At 57.9% G+C, this 22,480-nt stretch overlaps 1 protein-coding gene across 7 annotated transcripts in view; it reads right to left on the bottom strand.

Moving 5' to 3' along the window:
- RAP1GAP2 (RAP1 GTPase activating protein 2) overlaps window positions 1-22,480 on the bottom strand; it is an 89,261-nt gene that overhangs the window by 61,469 nt on the left and 5,312 nt on the right. For 3 of the 7 annotated variants that reach the window (XM_014962877.1, XM_014962948.1, XM_014963037.1), the window contains exon 3: window positions 7,926-7,961. In XM_014962877.1, coding sequence (XP_014818363.1) covers window positions 7,926-7,961 — 36 coding nt within the window. Of the gene's footprint in view, window positions 1-3,088; window positions 3,207-5,513; window positions 5,550-7,925; window positions 7,962-22,294; window positions 22,414-22,480 lie in introns of those variants that run through there. The other 4 variants (XM_014963208.1, XM_014963123.1, XM_014963363.1 and 1 more) reach the window with 4 other exon arrangements.

The following is a 22,480-nucleotide window of genomic DNA, read 5'->3' as shown; positions in this document are numbered from 1 at the left end:
GGCTCCAGGAAAGCTGGGGAGGGACTGGGATCAGCAGCAGAGGGGGGGTCAGATTGTACCGCCTGGCTCTGGGTACCAGCCTGAGCCTGGCCAGAGCTGGTGGGACCAGGGTTTGAGGTATTTTAAGGCAAGAAGAAGCTCCAACCTACCAGGGTTTGAGGTATTTTAAGGCAAGAAGCAGCTCCAACACACCCATTCAGAGAAAACAAACAAACAAACAAACAAACCACAAAAAAAACCCCTACAAAAAACTAAAAACAATTAACAAAACCCCCCCAAATAAAAAAAAAAAACAAACAAAAAAACAAACACAAAAAACCCCTACAAAAAACTAAAAGCAATGAACAAAACCCCCCCAAAACCCCAACCATCACTGAATCAGTGAAGGACTCGAATCTGGATCCAGGGCAGCTCCAGGCGGGAGTCTGGGGGGCAGAGGCTTTGCCTTCCCCCTGCCAGGCAGGGCTGCCACCTCGGGTCTGCACTAGGGCATCGCTGACATCCCTCCAAGCAGCCCCCAGACCCCCGAGCTCTGGCCTGCACTGGCCCAAACAGGCAGGGGTGGCTCTCGGGCAGCAGACGGCGAGTGGGGACAGGGGAGCCAGCGCCCACAGCAGCACCAGGGACCTGCCACCGTCCCTGGCCACTCGCCTGCAGCCTCTCCGGCACTCAGGAGGGGCTCTGACACTCCAGGCAGTGGCCACGCCACCGCGGGGACCTGTGGCTGACACAAGGACTTGTGCTGCCTGGGATGCCATGTCTGGAGACGTGGCTCCAGGCTGCGATGGCCCCGCACGCCCGCGGTGCAACGGGAACGTCCCAGCAGAGGATGCAGACCAGCAACTTCACTGGGGAAATGTTAACTGAGGTAAACAGGGTTCACACCATCATTCGGGGGTGGGGGTGTACCCTTTCAGGGGGCACTCTGCCACATGAACACAGGGGAAGTGCTGCAGGAACCCACCCAGCACCTGCGAGGAGACAGCTGGTTGGTTCATGGCCCATCACGGACAGTTTCAGATTCCCAGAAAACGTCTTCACCAAAAATCAGGGTGAGGTTAGAGTCAGGGGACGGAGAAAGGTGATGTAGGAAAAGCTCAGAAGAATTTGCAGTGATTAGATGAGCCACACGCACATCAATAAAAATTAACAAAACTGACAACAGCAACGTCAGAAAGGGAGAGGCGTCGCTGCAGGGTGAGAAGAGGCTTGGAGCTGGCAGGATGATGCATATGAAACAACCTCGCCTCAGCTGGGTGCCCAATTAGCTCTCCTCGGCCCACAGACTCATTTAGAGCCTCTGCCCAGTGCTCAGCTGGGAGCAGGGACCAGCCTGTACCTCGCTGTCCCCCCCAGCCCCAGCACTGACTTTAACTGATTTTAAAGTTTGCTCAGAGTCCCGGGGCTCCTTCACACACCAGCCCCGTAACCCCCGTTCTCCTCTGCATTTTGGCACCAGGGCCCAGATACCAGCTGCCCCAGCACACGGCTGGGAGGGGGGGTCACTCTGGGAGGGTTCCCCCAGCAGCCCCACAGATGAGCAGGTACGAATCACACACGGCAGGAAGCCTGCCCGCCCCCCTGTTCACTGCAGACAGGTTTTTTTAGCATTTTCTTTGCAGCGTAAGGCATAGACTACTACAGCTGGAGGATAATTGCAAAAGACACATTTGTGTGCAATTACCCATTTTAAAAGGTGGTGATAAAGTCAAAGGAATTTACTTAGACACAATCTGCTCTCCAGACCTTGTCCTCACAAGACCCAAGCTCAAACCTCCGAGATTACTGCTGCAGCCTGCGCAGCTGCCGCCAACAAGCTCAATCATTCCCACTTCTTCCCATTAACTCCGCTCTGGCCCATCAAATATTAAAGAGCCTCAAGCCTGGACACAGCTTGTTTTACAAAGGTTGAGAAAATCTTTCATCTCTTCTCTTCCCGCCTTTATCTCCCACCACCGTTCCCACCGTCAGATGAGCATCACATGCTCTTTCATGTGAATTTTAGCTGAACACGCACTAACTCTCAGTAATTGGCATACAAGGCTCCTCTGTTCCACAGAGACATGATTATTTCATTGCTATTTTTGTGCTTGATAAGGCTAAACCAAGAGGTGACTCTTTGCCTGAAGGAGGGACTTGATTCTTACTGCTTTTTTACTTATATATTTTAAATACTCAGTGGTTTCTCAGCACGTCCTCCTGGTGACACCAGAGCACAGAGGGCTGAGGAGCCACCAGCTGGCAAAGGGCTGGGTGACCTCCTGCATGGGAAATCACCCAACCAGCCCTTTCCTGAGGAGTCCAGCTGGACGGAGGAGGAAGGTCCCCTGAGAGCATGATCAGGGGTCCCTGCCTGGCCCCTGGGGACCCCTGCACTTGCTGTGCTGCCCGGGGTTACCACAGGGCTGCTGTGAGAAGCAAACAAACTCAGCAGGCAGGTTGATCAACTGATTTTTGATATGCAAAGACCCTTTGATAGGCTGATATTTCCTCCAGAGTGACCTCCCTGCTCAGGAAGTGGGTTTAGCTCAGCTCTTCCCTTCCCCGGCCGTACAACCTGACCCCAAACTCCACTGCATTTCACAAGCTCTGCATGAAGCCGTGCTCCAAGGAGCACTGAGGGCACCACCTGAGCACCCCACAACACCAGAGATGCTGCTGAGCTTTCAGGTTAAGGAATACACAAACTTAACGGAAGAACAGAGATCACGATGAAGTTGGTCCATGCCAAAATCCTGGGTCTGCACGTGCCAAATCCATTTACTGGTCTCCATCTCACAGCACCCTGGGGCTGGCCCCGGTCCCAGTGGCTGTTGGCAGCTCTGGCCCCTCTCCCGGCACCCGAGCCCCTGCTGCCACCCCCGGGGACACGCACCCCCTCCAAAACCAGCCAGCAGAGCATTTCCAAGCCTTCTCCCAGACTCTCCATCCCCATGCTCTGCCTTTGGGTGCTCTGCAACGGTTCCCAAGCGCAGCCCCCAGCCACGAAGGTGGGACCGTGCCTGAGCCCTCCAGAGGGGAGCCGACCCTTTCCCGTTCTCCTGCCCTGGGAAGGCACCACAGCCCCCAGAGCCAGCCCCAAACTCACCAGAGCTTCCTGGGCATTTTGGAGGCCGAGCAGCGAGCGTGGCCGTTCAGCAGCTGGTGCCCGGGGATGCTCCGTTCTCTGCAGCTCCTTCCCTGCCCCTCGGCAGCCCCGGTACCTCCCCGCGGTGCCTGTCACCGGAGGGGGACAGCTGAGCCCCCGCTGTGCCAGGGCTGCCCATCCATCACCCCCTCCTCAAGACTCCCACTCCGCAGCGTCTACTCACTCTCTCTCCAGTCCCTCAGACATATTCATGGTTACCATAGGAACTAATGAAACCCAAATTAAAAAAGGAAAAGGAGAGAAAAAAGACAAAGGGAAAAGCGCTTTGATGCTCTGGTGCCACCTGCGTGTGAGTTTATGAGGAGCCACAGGCAGGGGACATCCCGCAGCCCCCCGTCCAGCTCAGGCCCCCCGCTGCCACGCTCCGGCGCTTTGATGCTCTGGTGCCACCTGCGTGTGAGTTTATGAGGAGCCACAGGCAGGGGACATCCCGCAGCCCCCGCAGCTCCCCCCCGCCACGCTCCATCCCACCAAATACAGTCTGCAAGGGACACAGCCTCTGTCCCCGACTGCCCGCTGCGACACAAGCCCACCCGTCCCCGCCGGGGCTGGAGGGGCTCAGTGCTCCCCAGCCCAGCTCCCGGCAGCCCCGGGACCCTCTCTGCAGCCAAGGTGGGGGCCGCAGCCACCCCCAGGCCCTCCTCCTCCCCTGCCAGGCTCCTGCAAGTCAATATTGGTGTTTGCAGCAAGCACGAGGCTTCCCAAAGTGCTCCTTGGCTGCAGAAAGCAGCTTGTCTTTTTGTTAACAAGTTAAAGAAAATTGCCTACGCCTGGTGTCTTAGCCAGAAGGCTGCAGCAGTGATAAGAAGGCCTTAGAAAACCAAAATTTTTATTTATTTATTTTAATTTTAAAAGCTTTTAGAAATATCTAGTGTGGCTCTGGCTGGGCCCCAGTTACAGACCCATTTAGTGAAGCAATCTGTGCACAAACCAGAGGCGTCATGAGGTTGTGGAAAGCATCAGCTGCAAACAGAGGGGAGCAAACCCCCTCCTCTGGCCCGAGCAGGAGGGAGGGAGAAAGAAATGTGGCCCCAGACCCTCACCCCACAGCACCCCACTGCGCTCCCAGCGTGGCAGCCACTGCCCACTGGGGAAGGAAGGTTAAATGGTATTTCTGCAGCAGAATTGCTGCACGGACCCTGGAAAAAAAAATGAGGGCACGGCATATCAGAGAGTACAAGGAGCAGCTAAATCCTTCTCAGCCCCACGGGAAAAGGAAAGTCCACTGAGATTTCCCTCTTCTCCCAGAAGTGGTAAACATTGATTTAAGCTTCTCATTAGTTCAGCAAAAACCTGAGCCACGAGCGTGGAGCAGCGTTTGTGTTGTGCTATTTACAATGGGCATTTGCAGGCTCCTTCAGGCAGCAGGTTCCCCCAAGGCTTTCTGTATACTTTTCCATTAATGAATAATTTGCACAAGTAATGATTATAGAAGGAAACCGCATGAGCTGTTACCCGTGCACATTACCCTCAGCTCACGGGAGGCTCAGCCAGAATATTTCTGTATTAGCACACGGTTACGCCGATCGCACCGGAGCCACGCGATGGAAAACCCCCGGCTCGAGGAGCGGATCCAGAAACCAGGAGAGCAGAGGAGGTGCCACGGCAGGAGGGAAGGGATCCCAGACAGCCCTGAGCACCAGGATAACAGCGAGCATCCACACCACCATTCCCAGCCCTTTTCCAGCAGTGGTGACCCTGGACACCTCGCTCCATCCCAGAGCAGGATCTGGCCCAGCTACCGCTTCTCCAGGAGCCACACGGCCACCTTTCAGCAAGTCCATGGCAAACCTGAGACGGGCCCACCAAGCAACACCACCGGCTCACGGACCCTCCTGGGCCCCAAGAGCATCTTCGCCCCTTTCAGAGCAACACCCAGAGCCCCCCAAGCAGCACAGGAGCTGGGTACCAACAACAGGCACCCACTATCCCATCGACACCCATCCCCTTTCCAGACTGCAAGAGCCAAAAACCCCCACCAGGCTCCACTGAATTTACAGCCAGAAGCTCAGTGGGGGCCCCTCCTGCCAATTTCCATCCCTTCTGAGGCAGAGCTGGTGCCCCGTGAATTGTCCTGTCCGTGCCTTAACCCTCTGATCAGACAGTGACCGTGTCAACGCGTTTATTGCAATCACCCAGGAATCCATTGGAATCAATTTGGATCCCAGGAAAACAAGCTGTGGGACGTGCACAAAACTGTCTCCAGGAATGGGTGGATGTCACTGCTCTGTCACCGCACAGAGCTGGAACCGGGACGACAGCCCGGAGAACAGGAAAGCATCCCCCCCACACACAAAGCCATCCCTCAGTGTCACATCCCTCACGGGGAAACCGCTTTACAGGAGAGAAGAGCACGGGTACTCACTTGATCTTCAGGCTGGCCAGCATCGTCTTGTCGATCCTGGGGAGAAAGCAGAGGAGCGTGTTACTGTGGGCACAGACGGGAGGGTGTCCCTCCTCCCGACGCGGGTACTGGGGGCTGCTGGCAAACCCAGCCCCACATCTCCTTTGGAGGTGCTATTGGCCTCGCTGACAGGACCATCATCAGAAAGACTTGACCAGAAAATGAAATCAGCCAAAATCTAACCCAAAGTGAAGCTTGGTGGCAAGTGAAACAAAATCCCACCAGTTACTTCCCAGCGGTGACCAGTGCAGAACTGCTGCCTCCTCCCCTGAGACACCAGAGGGGAACGGGGCAGCAGAGGAGGGCATCACCCACGGCCATGCTCTTTCCACCTCCCACAAAACATGTATTTAAAGACAACAGACCTGGCGTGCTGGGAGGATGACACCAAACCCCCAAACTCAATTCAGAAGCCCAGTCCCTCAGGGAAGGAGTCAGGATCCAGTGAGGTGCAGGATTTTCCCACCTGGCCGGGGCTGCCTCGCTGCGGGAGCTCATGCTCATCCCCGTGGGGCTGCCCACCTTCGCCCGGCCACCAGCCACCAACTGACCCTTTTCTTACCCCCCACTCGCCCACGACCACCCGCACCCCCGGCGAGAGCCCCGGACAGAGGGAACGCGGAGCAGCCCCATCGCTCCCAGCCCTCCTGCCTCGTGTGGGGCTGGGAGCCCCCATCGCTTCACTTATTTATTTGGCATCGTTAATTAGCACCTACCTCCACAGAATCATTGTGGTGAAAGCCATATTAATATTAATTAATGCAAATCATAGTAGTGTCTCAAAATGCAAAACAATGTCTTTTGGCAGTCATTGCAAATGCTCTGTTATCTGCCACATGGAATTAATTCCACATCTCTAAAAAAATCCCCCAATAAACAACCAACAAACATCAAAACCAAACCCCACGTGTTTTGCACCGCGACTGCAATCACAGAGGACACTCGAGGCTGCAGAAACGCAGCTTCCCCTCTACTCACCCCTTTACCTCCCTCTGCTCCCGGATCCACTTCTCCGTTGGGAGGAGACCGGGGCAGACACAGCAGGGGCCCCACGTGGGGTGACCCTGCTCCCCACAGACCAGGCCAAAGCCACCCCAGCTCAACCCTGGCATCTCCTGCACACACCATCACCCTTCCCGGATCACTCTCCTGGACCAATATTGCACTTGCTAAACCCCCAGGCCACGGGAGCTTCATGCCAGGCATCTCCCCAGACTCCAGCTCAGGGAGAGCCGGCACACCACAGCTCCTAAAAATAGACCCAGGGCACCCAATAGTGCCATTTAATACTTAACAAGCCTGTCCACGGACTTTGTTGATCATTAAGCGAGTTGAACGTTCAAGCGTGCTGGTGAAAATAGGTGTTGCCACACTTGGTGACAGACAGGAGTGAGCCATGGGGACAGTGTGTGGCCGGGGCAGCTCCTGGGGGACCCACGCCGGAGCGGGGAGCTGCACCAGAACCACAGGAAGAAAAATCAGTTGCTGCTATTTTGCCTCTTAGAGAGAGGGGAAAAAAAAAATAAAAAATAAAGAAGTTCAACAACAACAAAGAACCCAACCACACAAGAAAGCAACCCCTCTGCTGGGGAAACCGCAGCTGCACGATGACTAAGTTCAGAAGCCGCTTCGTCAGGCGTTGCCCTGTGGGGGGGTGAAGTGAAACACCCCACGCCCCACTGCAGCTCCCTCCCTGTGTGCCCCCATACAGCGCTCCCCGAGCCCCCCAGCACGGATCTGGCCCAGCTACCGCTTCTCCAGGAGCCACACGGCCACCTTTCAGCAAGTCCATGGCAAACCTGAGACGGGCCCACCAAGCAACACCACCGGCTCACGGACCCTCCTGGGCCCCAAGAGCATCTTCGCCCCTTTCAGAGCAACACCCAGAGCCCCCCAAGCAGCACAGGAGCTGGGTACCAACAACAGGCACCCACTATCCCATCGACACCCATCCCCTTTCCAGACTGCAAGAGCCAAAAACCCCCACCAGGCTCCACTGAATTTACAGCCAGAAGCTCAGTGGGGGCCCCTCCTGCCAATTTCCATCCCTTCTGAGGCAGAGCTGGTGCCCCGTGAATTGTCCTGTCCGTGCCTTAACCCTCTGATCAGACAGTGACCGTGTCAACGCGTTTATTGCAATCACCCAGGAATCCATTGGAATCAATTTGGATCCCAGGAAAACAAGCTGTGGGACGTGCACAAAACTGTCTCCAGGAATGGGTGGATGTCACTGCTCTGTCACCGCACAGAGCTGGAACCGGGACGACAGCCCGGAGAACAGGAAAGCATCCCCCCCACACACAAAGCCATCCCTCAGTGTCACATCCCTCACGGGGAAACCGCTTTACAGGAGAGAAGAGCACGGGTACTCACTTGATCTTCAGGCTGGCCAGCATCGTCTTGTCGATCCTGGGGAGAAAGCAGAGGAGCGTGTTACTGTGGGCACAGACGGGAGGGTGTCCCTCCTCCCGACGCGGGTACTGGGGGCTGCTGGCAAACCCAGCCCCACATCTCCTTTGGAGGTGCTATTGGCCTCGCTGACAGGACCATCATCAGAAAGACTTGACCAGAAAATGAAATCAGCCAAAATCTAACCCAAAGTGAAGCTTGGTGGCAAGTGAAACAAAATCCCACCAGTTACTTCCCAGCGGTGACCAGTGCAGAACTGCTGCCTCCTCCCCTGAGACACCAGAGGGGAACGGGGCAGCAGAGGAGGGCATCACCCACGGCCATGCTCTTTCCACCTCCCACAAAACATGTATTTAAAGACAACAGACCTGGCGTGCTGGGAGGATGACACCAAACCCCCAAACTCAATTCAGAAGCCCAGTCCCTCAGGGAAGGAGTCAGGATCCAGTGAGGTGCAGGATTTTCCCACCTGGCCGGGGCTGCCTCGCTGCGGGAGCTCATGCTCATCCCCGTGGGGCTGCCCACCTTCGCCCGGCCACCAGCCACCAACTGACCCTTTTCTTACCCCCCACTCGCCCACGACCACCCGCACCCCCGGCGAGAGCCCCGGACAGAGGGAACGCGGAGCAGCCCCATCGCTCCCAGCCCTCCTGCCTCGTGTGGGGCTGGGAGCCCCCATCGCTTCACTTATTTATTTGGCATCGTTAATTAGCACCTACCTCCACAGAATCATTGTGGTGAAAGCCATATTAATATTAATTAATGCAAATCATAGTAGTGTCTCAAAATGCAAAACAATGTCTTTTGGCAGTCATTGCAAATGCTCTGTTATCTGCCACATGGAATTAATTCCACATCTCTAAAAAAATCCCCCAATAAACAACCAACAAACGTCAAAACCAAACACCACATGTTTTGCACCACGACTGCAATCACAGAGGACACTTGAGGCTGCAGAAATGCAGCTTCCCCTCTACTCACCCCTTTACCTCCCTCTGCTCCCGGATCCACTTCTCCGTTGGGAGGAGACCGGGGCAGACACAGCAGGGGCCCCACGTGGGGTGACCCTGCTCCCCACAGACCAGGCCAAAGCCACCCCAGCTCAACCCCAGCACCTCCTGCACACACCATCACCTTTCCCAGATCACTCTCCTGGACCAATATTGCACTTGCTAAACCCCCAGGCCACGGGAGCTTCATGCCAGGCATCTCCCCAGACTCCAGCTCAGGGAGAGCCGGCACACCACAGCTCCTAAAAATAGACCCAGGGCACCCAATAGTGCCATTTAATACTTAACAAGCCTGTCCACAGGTTTTGTTGATCATTAAGCGAGTTGAACGTTCGAGCGTGGTGTAAATAGGTGTTGCCACACTTGGTGACAGACAGGAGTGAGCCACGGGGACAGTGGGCGGCCGGGGCAGCTCCTAGCCACACTTGGTGACAGACAGGAGTGAGCCATGGGGACAGTGTGTGGCCGGGGCAGCTCCTGGGGGACCCACGCCGGAGCGGGGAGCTGCACCAGAACCGCAGGAAGAAAAATCAGTTGCTGCTATTTTGCCTCTTAGAGAGAGGGGAAAAAAAAAATAAAAAATAAAGAAGTTCAACAACAACAAAGAACCCAACCACACAAGAAAGCAACCCCTCTGCTGGGGAAACCGCAGCTGCACGATGACTAAGTTCAGAAGCCGCTTCGTCAGGCGTTGCCCTGTGGGGGGGTGAAGTGAAACACCCCACGCCCCACTGCAGCTCCCTCCCTGTGCGCCCCCATACAGCGCTCCCCGAGCCCCCCAGCACCGCACGGGGGGGGGCTGCCCCCAGGGGAAGGGGCAGCCGGAGGGAGAAGAGGGGACAGACGGGCCCCCGCACCGGTCACTGGGCTCACGGGGAGCTGGGCAGGGGGTGCAGGCAGGGCTGGGGCGGCAGCTCCCGGGGCCACACACCCTCCATGTGCATTGCCCTCCATGAGCATCCCCACGTCCACGGGCGATGGCACCTCCTGGGCCACCCGGGGCCAGCGGGCTCCTGTCAGGTCCTGGCTGGCAGCAAACGCAACCGTTAGCACAAAAACCCGACCTGGCTCCAACGGAGGCTGGAAATAGCATCGGCGGGTACCGGCGGGGGCGGCTGGGTGTGCCCGGCCACCCCACACGGCCCCACAGGAAGGGTGGGTCGGCCGTGGGCCCGGCGGCCGTGGGAAGATGCAGAGGCAGGTACGGGGCTGTGGCAGGTCCCTTCCTTTCCCGTAAACACCCAGGGAAGCCATGTCCCGGCTGCACAGGGTGCTCTGCGAGTGACACCCCACTGCCAGGGGGTCTCCCCCAGGGACCCGGGCACCGACCCCCCTCGGGAGCTCCCCCCTGCCCTTCACACGGTGCAGACACCGATGCTGATATTTAAAGGAAAGCCTGCGTCCCGCTTCCCCCAGCCCAGACCGTGCCAGCAGCACAGCCCCCAAACCACATTTTCCTGCGTGACTCTCCGGCTCCGGGTTATCTTTTCCCTGCAACTGCCAAAGCGCACAAGAAAAACGACCGAGCAACGTGCAGATGGGCTGAGATGTCCCTGCAAAGGGGGATAACGGCTTCTCTCCATCACAGCCCGAGCCATCAGCGGTGGCATCTCCCGGCACCCAGAGCCACCAGTCTCAACGGCAGCTGTGGGGCAAAGCTGCCCAAGAGCTGTGACTTCTCTCTGCCACAAAACGAGCCCGCATTTCACAAAACTTATTTGTACAGCAGTTTATCGGAGTGCTTCCTTCCCATTTTTATGTAAAGCAAAAGAAGAGAAATCCAGCTGAGACAAAAGGCTTGGCTGAGGTGTGCGCTTCTATTCCCAGGAGACTTTGCCCAAACTCTCGACAAGTTCTCCACCCTCCCACAACCGTCTCCGTTACTCAGCATTTCCCCCAGCAGGTTTCTAGCAGTTCCACCCCCATCGGTACCAACACTCCTCCCAAAGCCCCCGCTGCCCAGCCCCAGCCACCACGGCACGGGGAGGGGAAGGCAGAGCGACCCCCTGCCCAGCGCCACACAGCCAAAATCATTATGGAATGGCCAACTCAGCATTATGGGATGGCCATCAGTTTCCACAGCCTGATCACACCCACACACCACAGCCTAGGAATGGGCACAAAACACCCCAGAGAGGTGAGCTGGAGGAAGGGCAGATGGAGAACAGGGCCATTTTCTTACACTGTTTCCCTACAGATCAACACATCTCGGAGGGCAGGGACACAAGAACAAACAGCCCCACTGAAGGTGGGGTGCAGGCAGCAGCCGGGGTGCTCTGCAGGAGCAGCAGACGGTGCAGAGATGACCTGGGGAGGCACCGATGGCCACGGGACCCTGCCACAGACCTGGTGGGACCTCTCTGCATGAGCTGCAAGGTGCCAAAGGTGGCTGTAAGCATCACTGCCCGGGCAGAGGGTTCTTGGCAGCAGAAGAAAGGAGTCCATGGAGAGCCATGGGATGCTCCTGCAGGTGACATGCCCATGGAAGCCCACCACAAGCCCCCAGGAGGTCCCCTCACTGCTTAGCACCCACAGGGCTCACGAGAGGCTTAGCCAGCACCCAGCAGCACCCACCCACCCACTGAAGCTGTGCCAGGTTTCCCCACGGGCATGGGGGGAAGAAGGCCCTTCCCAACTTCCCTGTGCTGCCGTTGGCGTGGGGCAGCAGGAATGGCTCTGGCAGAGGGGCACCGGGACACAGCACCACGGCACTTCCTCCTCCCAAGCCCCAGAGGGGAGAAAAGCTCCTTGCGCGGCACCGCAAAAGCTGAGGGGGGGGACAGGGAGGGAAGGCACCCACCAGCCGTAGCCGCCGAAGGAGACACTGCGCTTTCTCTGGAACATGGTGGCGGCGCGGTGCTGCCGGGACGCTGCGGCCATGGGGGGAGATGGGCACGGAGCACCCACCGCGGCGGGCGCTGCCTGACGGCGTGCAGGGCGCTGTGCCGGGGCGGGGGACGTGGGGCCCTGGTCAGCTGTCCCCAGCCCAGAAGCGCATGCACAGAGGAGCACACACACCCCCCCAACAAGAAAAGTCATTTCCTTTTTTTTTTTTTTTTTTGTGGCCTCAGGCTTTTCACAACCCTACGCTGCAAATATCGTATTTCTCCTAATGGCAGGAGCCGTGGGCAGCGCCACACGGGCAGCATGCGGGTTGGGGACACACCACAGGCACGGTGTCACCCACGAGCATCGTGCCATGGGGCTGTCCCCATCCCACCTGCCAGCCCAGTGCAGAGGGTCACTGGGGGCAACGTGGAGGTCTCCCTCCCATAGTGGCTGTTGCCGAAACGGCAGGGGTGCACTCACCGCACCAGGGACCCTCCAACTGACCCCCAGTGCACTTCAGGGAACACCCCGCTTAAAACCTCAGTAACCAAAATCCCATCACCTCATCTCTCACGGCAAAGCCATCCCCAGCTGCCCCAGAGCCTGGTGAGGTGTCTCCCCCCCAGCCCCCACGCAGCTGCGGCACACGGGGCTTCTCTCCTCTGGTTCCTCTTCACAGAGCTGCTGCTGAAGTGTGCAGCTGCAGCCTGACCACCACAAAAAAACCCACGGTCATTTAATAACCAGGCTTCAGAAATCCCATTTAAATGGAAATGCTGACCTCTAGCTGGGTATGAGCTTCCATCAGTCACAAAATCCCAAGAAAACAGGCTATCATCCCCACACCAGCCTTCCGGCATTGCTGGGCAGAGCAGAGCCCATGGGGAGGCGAGCCCAGTGCCAGGGGCTGGACATGGTGACCCCCCAGGCTGCCCACCCTCACCCGCCCCCCCCAAAACAGCCACCAGCGCCTGTCTGGGCTGCAACAGGGGCTCACCCTCTGTAGGGCAAAGTCCTAAGGGAGGGTGTGATCCCGAGCACCCCCGGGCAGTGAGGGCGATGTAAAATAATGCCCAGCACACGCAGAAAACACCCCCCTTGACTCGGTGCCGCTGAGCAGTGCCTGGCTCACCCAGCTCTCAGCCCAGCACTTGGCACTTCCAGGAGCCAGACTCCCATCCAAGCACCCAAAAGCTTTAAATTGAGAGACATTTGGATTCTGTCGGATGTGTGAAAGCGGAGGGGCGGGGAGGGGGAAAGATAGGGAGCTGGAGAGAGAAACCACTCAACTCCAGGGAAAAAGCTTGGATTGAAATCCGGCTATTTCAACTCCTACTTTCCTGCCCACAGCCATCTCTCCTTGAAGAGATGGAAATCCTTTGCATTTTAGAGCTCTTAAGGACATTATTTATCAGCAGCACCCACCCACCCACTGAAGCTGTGCCAGGTTTCCCCACGGGCATGGGGGGAAGAAGGCCCTTCCCAACTTCCCTGTGCTGCCGTTGGCGTGGGGCAGCAGGAATGGCTCTGGCAGAGGGGCACCAGGACACAGCACCACGGTGCTTCCTCCTCCCGAGCCCCAGAGGGAAGAAAAGCTCCTCGCGCGGCACCGCAAAAGCTGAGGGGGGGGACAGGGAGGGAAGGCACCCACCAGCCGTAGCCGCCGAAGGAGACACTGCGCTTTCTCTGGAACATGGTGGCGGCGCGGTGCTGCCGGGACGCTGCGGCCATGGGGGGAGATGGGCACGGAGCACCCACCGCGGCGGGCGCTGCCTGACGGCGTGCAGGCTGCGGCACACGGGGCTTCTCTCCTCTGGTTCCTCTTCACAGAGCTGCTGCTGAAGTGTGCAGCTGCAGCCTGACCACCACAAAAAAACCCACGGTCATTTAATAACCAGGCTTCAGAAATCCCATTTAAATGGAAATGCTGACCTCTAGCTGGGTATGAGCTTCCATCAGTCACAAAATCCCAAGAAAACAGGCTATCATCCCCACACCAGCCTTCCGGCATTGCTGGGCAGAGCAGAGCCCATGGGGAGGCGAGCCCAGTGCCAGGGGCTGGACATGGTGACCCCCCAGGCTGCCCACCCTCACCCGCCCCCCCCAAAACAGCCACCAGCGCCTGTCTGGGCTGCAACAGGGGCTCACCCTCTGTAGGGCAAAGTCCTAAGGGAGGGTGTGATCCCGAGCACCCCCGGGCAGTGAGGGCGATGTAAAATAATGCCCAGCACACGCAGAAAACACCCCCCTTGACTCGGTGCCGCTGAGCAGTGCCTGGCTCACCCAGCTCTCAGCCCAGCACTTGGCACTTCCAGGAGCCAGACTCCCATCCAAGCACCCAAAAGCTTTAAATTGAGAGACATTTGGATTCTGTCGGATGTGTGAAAGCGGAGGGGCGGGGAGGGGGAAAGATAGGGAGCTGGAGAGAGAAACCACTCAACTCCAGGGAAAAAGCTTGGATTGAAATCCGGCTATTTCAACTCCTACTTTCCTGCCCACAGCCATCTCTCCTTGAAGAGATGGAAATCCTTTGCATTTTAGAGCTCTTAAGGACATTATTTATTTAAAAAAAAAAAAAATCCCAAACATGATGCAGGCTTGAAGGCCGCAATTCAGGTACCATGAAATATCTGGAGCAGACAGTTGCTTGGAGCAGGTTTGCTCCGTGTCACAGCTCTGCATCAGCAGCAGTGACGTTATCCTCCCGCTCCATCTTCCCCCAGGTCACGTCTTTCTTACATTCGCACCAGTTGATTTCTGCCCGGCTCCACTGAGCTGCTCACGATCTAAACACGCCTGGAAATAAAAGCAGGGAGGTTCCTGGCGCGGCCGAGCTCTGCCGAGCGTCAGAAGGACACCCTGCACGCAGAGGTGGGGTGGCAGGTAGTGACAGCACCAGCCTACAGCTGGCATCACGCCGAAAACAGCCCCGAGAGCCCCAGGAAAACAGCCAGCTCCTCCTTTAAACACTGACTCTTGCTGCTGTCAGTGGGTCGAAATCCCTCGGGCAGGTCTGCGTTACACCCCGTGGGCACCACGGTTCTGCCCACCCAGGAGGAGACTCACACACCTCCCCCGGGACTCCGGAGCCTGGGAGGGCAGGACCCGGCACGGCCATAGGGAAATCGTCTCCATTTCCCCCTGCCCAGGAGAGGTGTGGGGCAGCCCCCACATGAAGCCCACCTCGCCCCACACCAGTGGGACCAGTGCTCGGGGATGCCAGTGGCCATGGAAGCAGAGCCCCCCCTGCTCCCCACATGCCCGGCAGCCACCCGGGGCCATGTCGGCCACCACAGGTACAGGTGACAGCATTTGAGCCAGAAAAAGGTCAAAAATACCAAGGACCCAAGTCCAACCCCCTAGAGGCCACCAGCCTCCCCTGGCCCCAGGGTGTCACACCAGCCCCTGCCCAGCACCCCCTCACCGCACCGAAGTGCATCCAGAAATAGTTTGTCTGCAATGACATTTTCTCGCTTCCCCTCTTCCCCCCGGGGGTATCTCACAGTTGGGCTCAAAAACAAAAGGAAAAAAGCCCTCCTCCCTGTAGAGCAGGCACAGCCAAATCATAACTGATCAGCCAAAATTAAGAAACAAAGGCCTGGGGGAGGACGCCTCCTTGGTACCATCTGCACCAGACAAAATTAACATTCCCCAGGGGCCCCGTCACCCCAGCCCACCCGTGACAGCGGGGAGGGGGGCTGCACAGCCGGGGCAGCCAGCCATGTTGTTAACAAGCCAATTAATAAACCCAAACTCTCCTGGAGCACACCAGGCACTCGCATCTCCCCGGAGCCCCCAGAGCATCCCGGGGGGAGCAGTGGGGTGCAGAGACACCCACCTTCCGGCGGCTCCATCGCACCCCACAGCTCCCACGAGGAAAAACACCGAGGGGGGGGCGCATGAGGCTGCGCCCGGACCCTGTGCTGACAACTGCACCGCATTAAAGCTTAATGAGCACAAACTGCCGGGCGGCCCTGCTGCTGGGGAGGGGAAACAGCCTCACCCTGCACCGCCCGGCTCCGCTCCCCCCGCACCCCACGAGGGACCGTGGGGCTCAAACAGCCCCGACGGGACACCCGCGGCTGCGGCGAGACCCCGGGGGCCCGTGCAATGCAGAGATAGCACAAAAGGGACAAAAGGAAGGTCCAAAGGCACCTTCCACCCCCCCAAGCTGCCAGCCCAGGCCCTGCAGACAGGCCAGTCACGGCAGGGGGGGCACGGCCCGGCCCCCGGCTCTCCACAGACGGTACCCGCTGCTCCGCTCCCGGGGGCCCGGCCCTCGGGGCAGCGACCCGAAGGAGATCCCTCCCTCCCGGGGGGCTCTGGCGGCGGGTCCCCTCTGCCCGGCACAGACCGCGCTGCCCCGGCCGGGGGGGAGCAGGGCAGGGGATGGTGCGGGGACCCGGCCCCCTCCCGGGCAGGCAGAGCCCGCACGGAGCTGAATTATGCCCAGGAAGGGCAGAGTAATTCTTTCCTTTGTTACTGGGGCTAAGAGAGACTGATTGCATCATTAGTGCTTTAATATTGCATGCGGCGCGCTGAGGGTATTCATCTTTCTATTATGATTCTAAAGGAAGGTTGTGGGCACCCAGAAATATTAGATTTTGTCCTGGCAGGAAGAACACGCTGTGCATATCATCAGCCTCGACGTACAAAACAAAGGAAAACAGTGTCCGAATTAATTCTGACTCAGAGCATGGAATATTTTTAACAGTATTTTCTCCCCTTCATGGTGCTGCTGAAGTGAAACAAAGTGAGAAAATGCCTTCACCAGCAGCTTCCCACAGAACCCAGCTCGCTCCCAGAGGTGGCTACTTACTGCTCGGTAGTCAACAGGTCTGCAGCACTAGCCAGGACTGGGGAGGGGGAACGCTGTCACCCAGGTGGGTTTCAGCCAAGGGACAGTAAAGCCAAGGAGAGCTTCCCGAGACCCTGACGTACCTCTGCCAGCCCCAGGGGACTCCGTGACCTCCTCCCAACAGCCCGATCCACCGCTCTCTTCTCCAGGCACTGATGGCAGCCTGGGGAGCCGAGCCAAGGAGGCTGCTTATCTACAGCCCGCTCGTTAAACTCATTAGGGAGGGCTCATACATCTGAGCTTCAACTGGGAGGATCAGCCTGCAGAACAGAGGAAGAATTGCAAACACAGGCACAGAGAAACGAAGAGCTAATTCCCTGCACAACGCTCAGCTGGCCAGAGAGAAACTTCAGCATGTAAATTATTAGCAGCCTCCTTAAGAAAAGCAGACCTGCTCCAGGTGCTGCTACCCTGAGGAACAGGAAACAGGGAGAAAAAGTGCCCTGATCATGCCTGGGGAGAGGGCAGGCTGTGCCTCCATCCTGGGCACTGGGGTTTTACCAGGCTGATGCCCAGGCAGCACAGGAGAGGGGATGCCCTGCGGCCCGATACCCTGTCCTGTGCAAGTCTCCTTCGTCCCCTGGAAGGAATCACAGAATCAAGGAATTGTCAGAGTTGGAAGGGACCTGTAGAGATCATCTAGTCCAACTCCCTGCTAAAGCAGGATTGCCCAGAGCACATCACTCAGGACGGCATCCAGGCGGGATGCAGAAGCCACCAGCTGCAGCGGCCAATGGCCCCAGTTCCTGCCAGTCCCAGGGTTTCCACGGGAGCCCCGGGTGCCAGCCACACACGAGGCTGTCGTCCCCACTCTGGAGGAAATGGAAAAGCAATGGAAAGCCCCATTACTGGGGGTGAGGGGCAGTGGGGAGCTGGCTCCTGCCCTGCCAGGGTCTGCAGAGCTCACCCAGGGAGAGCTGAAACATGGCAATAGTGAGGGGAATGCTGGGGTCAGGGCTCTGGGGGGCTCATTTCCCACCCACAGGGTTTGTGTGTCAGGGGCAGATTCAGTGCTGGATCAGGCACAAGAGTCTCTTCCTCCCCGAGACCAAGGCTCACCCAGCCCACGCTGCTCACCACGCTCCAGCTCCTCTTCCACCTTCTCCAGGTCACGTGCCACCACTCACGGACTCACCCCTGCATCCAAAGCCCTCTGATCCCTCCTGCTTGGTCCTATGAAAATGGCTAAAACATGGATCTCAGAGGAAGCCACTGCTCGACCTGTGACACGTCACTTATTACGGCGACAGAAGGATGCTCACACCCTGACCCCGCAGCCGGGCACCGCACCACGAGCATTCCCGGTAGCCTGGGGAGAGCCTGAATACAGCTTGGGGACCACAGCAGAGGAGGGGACCTTGGGAAAGCAACAGGCACCAACTGAGCCCCCCCAGAGCACTGGCCAAGCACCCGTGCCCCCCACAGCCCCTTGGCCAGAGCAGAGCAGCCCCAGCCCAGCTGCAGCATCCAGGTCTGTACCGAGCTCCTGTGCTGCTGCCCAGGGATGTCAGAGACAGGAAGGTCGGATGACTCAGCTGCAGAGGGCTGCATCCAGCCCAGAGCACCCCGGCTCCTCTCGCAGCAGCTCTCACACTCCCCAGCTGGCTCTTTGCCTGCCCTGAGCCAAGGGCACTGGCCATGGCACGGCTGGCACCGCAGCCACTCATCCCACTGGGACCCTGGGGCAGGCACCAACAGCCCCAGGCTGCTCCAGGTCACCACAAGAGGTGGAAGAACCCACTGGCTGCAGCAATGGATGGTGCCCAGTACAGGGTGGTCCTGTCCCACACCCCTTGGACACAGGGGACCCGCTGCCCCGGCAGGATAGACCTACCAGCCATCACAGGGGAGAGGGGCAGTTCCTCTCCGGGCATCTCTGGAGGCCTCCCCAGGCCACATATTCCCTAAACAAGGCAGCTCAATGACCAGCAGACACGGGGAAACTCTGATCAGCCAAGTTGGGGGCCACAGAAAGGGCCATCCTGGCACCCCTTGGACACAGGGGACCCGCTGCCCCAGCAGGATAGACCCACCGGCCATCATAGGGGAGAGGGGCAGTTCCTCTCCGAGCATCTCTGGAGGCCTCCCCACGCCACATATTCCCTAGACAAGGCAGCTCAATGACCAGCAGACACGGGGAAACTCTGATCAGCCAAGTTGGGGGCCACAGAAAGGGCCATCCTGGAGCCCCCCATCACACACGTCCCAGTAGACGTTGGCAGTGGGTGGGACCAAGGCTCCAGCAGGAATGCAAACGCTTCTGCAGGACCACTGTGGAGGAGGAGAAGGCCAAACTCTGCAAAGCCTGGTTTGGTTCAGGACAATAACATCAGCAGAAATCGATGTGTTTAACTGTTTCTGGCTCTGAAGTCCATTGATGCTAATTTGTCTTTTCTTTGCAGTATTGATCTCGTTGCTCCCAGGCAGTGCAGGGGGGAGGTGAGGAGAGCCTGGGCTTTTTCATGTTCTGGAGCAAATCCCACTCTCCTGCCCCACAGAGCAAGTGACCCCCCATCCCTGCAAAGCTCCCTCTGCAGAGAACCTTGGGGGAGTTGGATACAACCCCCCGCGTCCCCGGCTGCTGCCTTTGGGCCTCCCTGGGGGGTAGCAGGGTTTGCTGAGGGCTGAGCTCCCCGTGGCACCGAGAACGTGCCCTGCACTCACATTTTGGACACACACACTCTCTGGGTACCCAGCCCGACACTAATTAGCAACTGGTTTCTCCCAGCACCACACGACGCAGCTCTTTACCGCAGAGCGACACGGCTCCTGTCTGATCACAGCGCTACGAACAGAAAGTCACCACACGGGCTCCCAGGCTCATTAAATTCCCCTCAGCCCACTGTGAATTTAACCTCCAAAGTCGCTTGTTTTCTCAGGTCCACCCATTTTAGAGCTCTGTCTTGCTGGCTGGGGGATGGAATTCCCTAGACCAGCTCTCTCTGCAGAAAGAGCCTGTCCAAGCACACAGATTTTCTGTGGGTCTGTTTTCCCCACCTCTTCCAACGATGTCCCTTCCCCAGCAGGCTCAGCACGAGAGGACACTTCAGACGAGCAGCAGATCCATGTCCACACACCCCCTGTGCCTCCCCCGAGGATCCAACACCAAGGTTTCTGGGTGTGTGCTGCGATACACACGCGTGTGCCTTGCTCAGGATGCTCTGGAGACAGCCTGGGGCTGTCCCCGCTGTCCCCAGCGTGTCCCCTCCGTGGCCAGGGGCAGCCCCGCTGCAGGCAGGCGAGCAGGCCGGCAGGCAGCTGGCCATGGCCGGTGCCAGGTCCCTGGGCACGGTCACCATGGCTACCTGCACATCCACAGCGCATCCCACACGCGGTCCCCTGGTCCCCTGCTGCTCGGCACTGCGGGGGCTGGCGGAGGGGGGGTGCATTGGGGCAAAAAAACAACAAAACATCATTCCTGATGGATTTTCAGCAGCAAATGTGTGCAGTCACCTACAGAGCTGGGAGGGAGCCCACCCCAAGGGCCAGAGGGTCCCATCGGTGGGGGACAGGCTGGCACGGGCACGCAGCCAGGCCAGAGGAACCGGAGAGCATTTGGGCCGGATCAGCCAGAAAACACAGGGAAGGGCTGTGACTGCAGGCTGGGAAGAAATTGTGGGAAGACAGAAAAAGAACTGCTGAAACTAAAAACCAGGGCTGGCAAAACATGGGGGCGGGAGGAAAGCACGGGTATGAGATAGACCTGAACATGCTTTGGCTGGAAATTAGGAGGTTTCTAATCTTTAATACAAACAGTCTCTGGAACTGTTTCCTAATAACAGAAGTAAAGGAAAGAAAACCCGAAGTGGCGCTCGGCGTGTTTATGGAGCCGTGGCAGGAGTCGGTGCCGGCGGCAGCGGGAGCTGGGCTGGGGGAGCAGCGTCTGCCCTCGCACCCCGCGCTCTGGGGGCTTCTCCCGACGCTGCCCGGCCCCCCAGCCCCCCGGCAGCACATGGGGCAAGACATGCTGGTGCAGGATGAGATTTGGGCAGGAGTGGGGGCTCAGATTCAAGGCCAAACGCGCGCGTGGTTCCATCTGAACGCTGCAAACAAGGCACGCAGGATTTGGACTCCAGCTTTTCAAAGCCCTGCTACCTCTTGCCAATATCACCTGTGTTTTTCCACCATTTCGGGTGGTTTTTGCAAGAGCTGGGCTAAACTCAAATCAGAGTCAAGAAACAGCTCTTCTGGCTTGGCATCCAACTTGGAGGCAGATGTTAACTCTAAGCAGGGATTCATCTGCCCCCACGAAATTGGAAAGAGGTCTGGGGAGAATGAGCTGTTTTTAGCTCCTGGAAAAAATGTCTCTTCCTACTGTTGCTGCTGAAGTCCTGTTCCTGTTTCCACAGCAGCCGCTAACGACAACCAGAGCATCTGACTTCAGGTACACAACAGCCAACAGCAGCAGGGGGACTCTGAGCAGCCCCCAGGACCCCGCTACCGTGCTCAGGGATGAGGAGGGAGGAAGGATGACAAAACAAACATGAGCAAAGAAAAAAAAAGCAGGTTTGCTGCTATGGTTGTTGTGAGCTGCCCTTTGAGAGGAATCAGCAGCTGAGGGAGAATGAAATTATCTGTTAAAGCTGGTGTATGCAGAGAGCCAGCCTGCTGGCTGGGATCACGCTTCTTGTTGAATCTGAATTTAGACTCCTTGGCGTGTTTCCAACCCCCAATAAATCGTGCCGTGTGGACAGATATTATGTCCCTTGTGCTACTAAAACAACAAGCGGTTTTAAATAAACCAGCGGAGCTGTGCAGGAGATGAGGAAATAAGGCAGTACCTGGGCAGGATCCATCTCACGTCCTCCCTACACCGGGGATGCAGGCGACGTGCCCGTGCAGCCCCCACCAGCTCGTTGGGGCTCACACACCGGTCACACCGCGCTCTGCCCGCGGAGACGAGCAGGATAAAGAGAAATGCTCTGCCTCTGCCTGGTGAGCAGACATTGTGCTGCCTCCCTGGCAGAGATAAGCTGCTCTCTTGCTCAGAGACAGAGGGGAGGGGGGTCACCCCAGCAAACAGGGCGCTCAAACAACCTCCTTCTGTGCCCTGTTTCTGTCAAATAAAAAAAAAAAAACAAAAAACAACCAAAAAAACCCCCCCCAAAAAAGCAAAACCAACAAACACCACCTGGGGCTCCTCAGCAAAGGAGGTGTCCTGCGGGGGGGAGAGGAACCCCTGGCAGCCCTGCCGGGCAGCCACACAGAGCAAGCACTAACCCCACCAGCCCCCCGAAGACATGGGTGCAGAGCACCTTTTGGAGACCTTCTGAAGTTGCCTCCTTGCATTTTCAATATTTAATGTGAGCGCTGGCAATCACCACACACGGATCCCGCGTTCCTGTCCCCAAGCCCCCGACACACAAAGCCCCCAGCCTGAAGTAGTCATCGCGGATTTAAATGCAAACAGAGAGGCTGAGAATCGTAAAGCATTTCAACAATAGATCTCCCGGCTCTGCCTCACATTTGCATTCAGACGAGCCCATCCAGGGTAAAAACAAAGACAAATACGGACTTAAATCTCTTCTGCTAAAGGCTTTCCCTGCATATTTATATTCTAGTCCCCGCACGCCATGTAAATACCGCTCTCTATTGTGGCTGCGGCTGGGATTTAGCGAGACCGAAAAGCATCTTACCTCGCTCTCCGCGCTGCGCTCTGTGCGGAGCCGGCTCTGGCGGAGCGCCGCGGGGCGGTGCGGTGCGGAGCGGCGCTCCCCCAGCCCCGCACCCCCGCAGCCACCGCACCCCCAGCACGGCTACCGCACCCCCGCAGCCACCGCACCCCAGCACGGCTACCGCACCCCCGCACGCCGCTCCCCCAG

This window comes from Calidris pugnax, unplaced genomic scaffold (genome assembly GCF_001431845.1).
Source record: "Calidris pugnax isolate Ruff unplaced genomic scaffold, ASM143184v1 scaffold45, whole genome shotgun sequence".
Classification (NCBI taxonomy): domain Eukaryota; kingdom Metazoa; phylum Chordata; class Aves; order Charadriiformes; family Scolopacidae; genus Calidris; species Calidris pugnax.
This window is presented reverse-complemented; position numbering and strand designations above follow the sequence as displayed.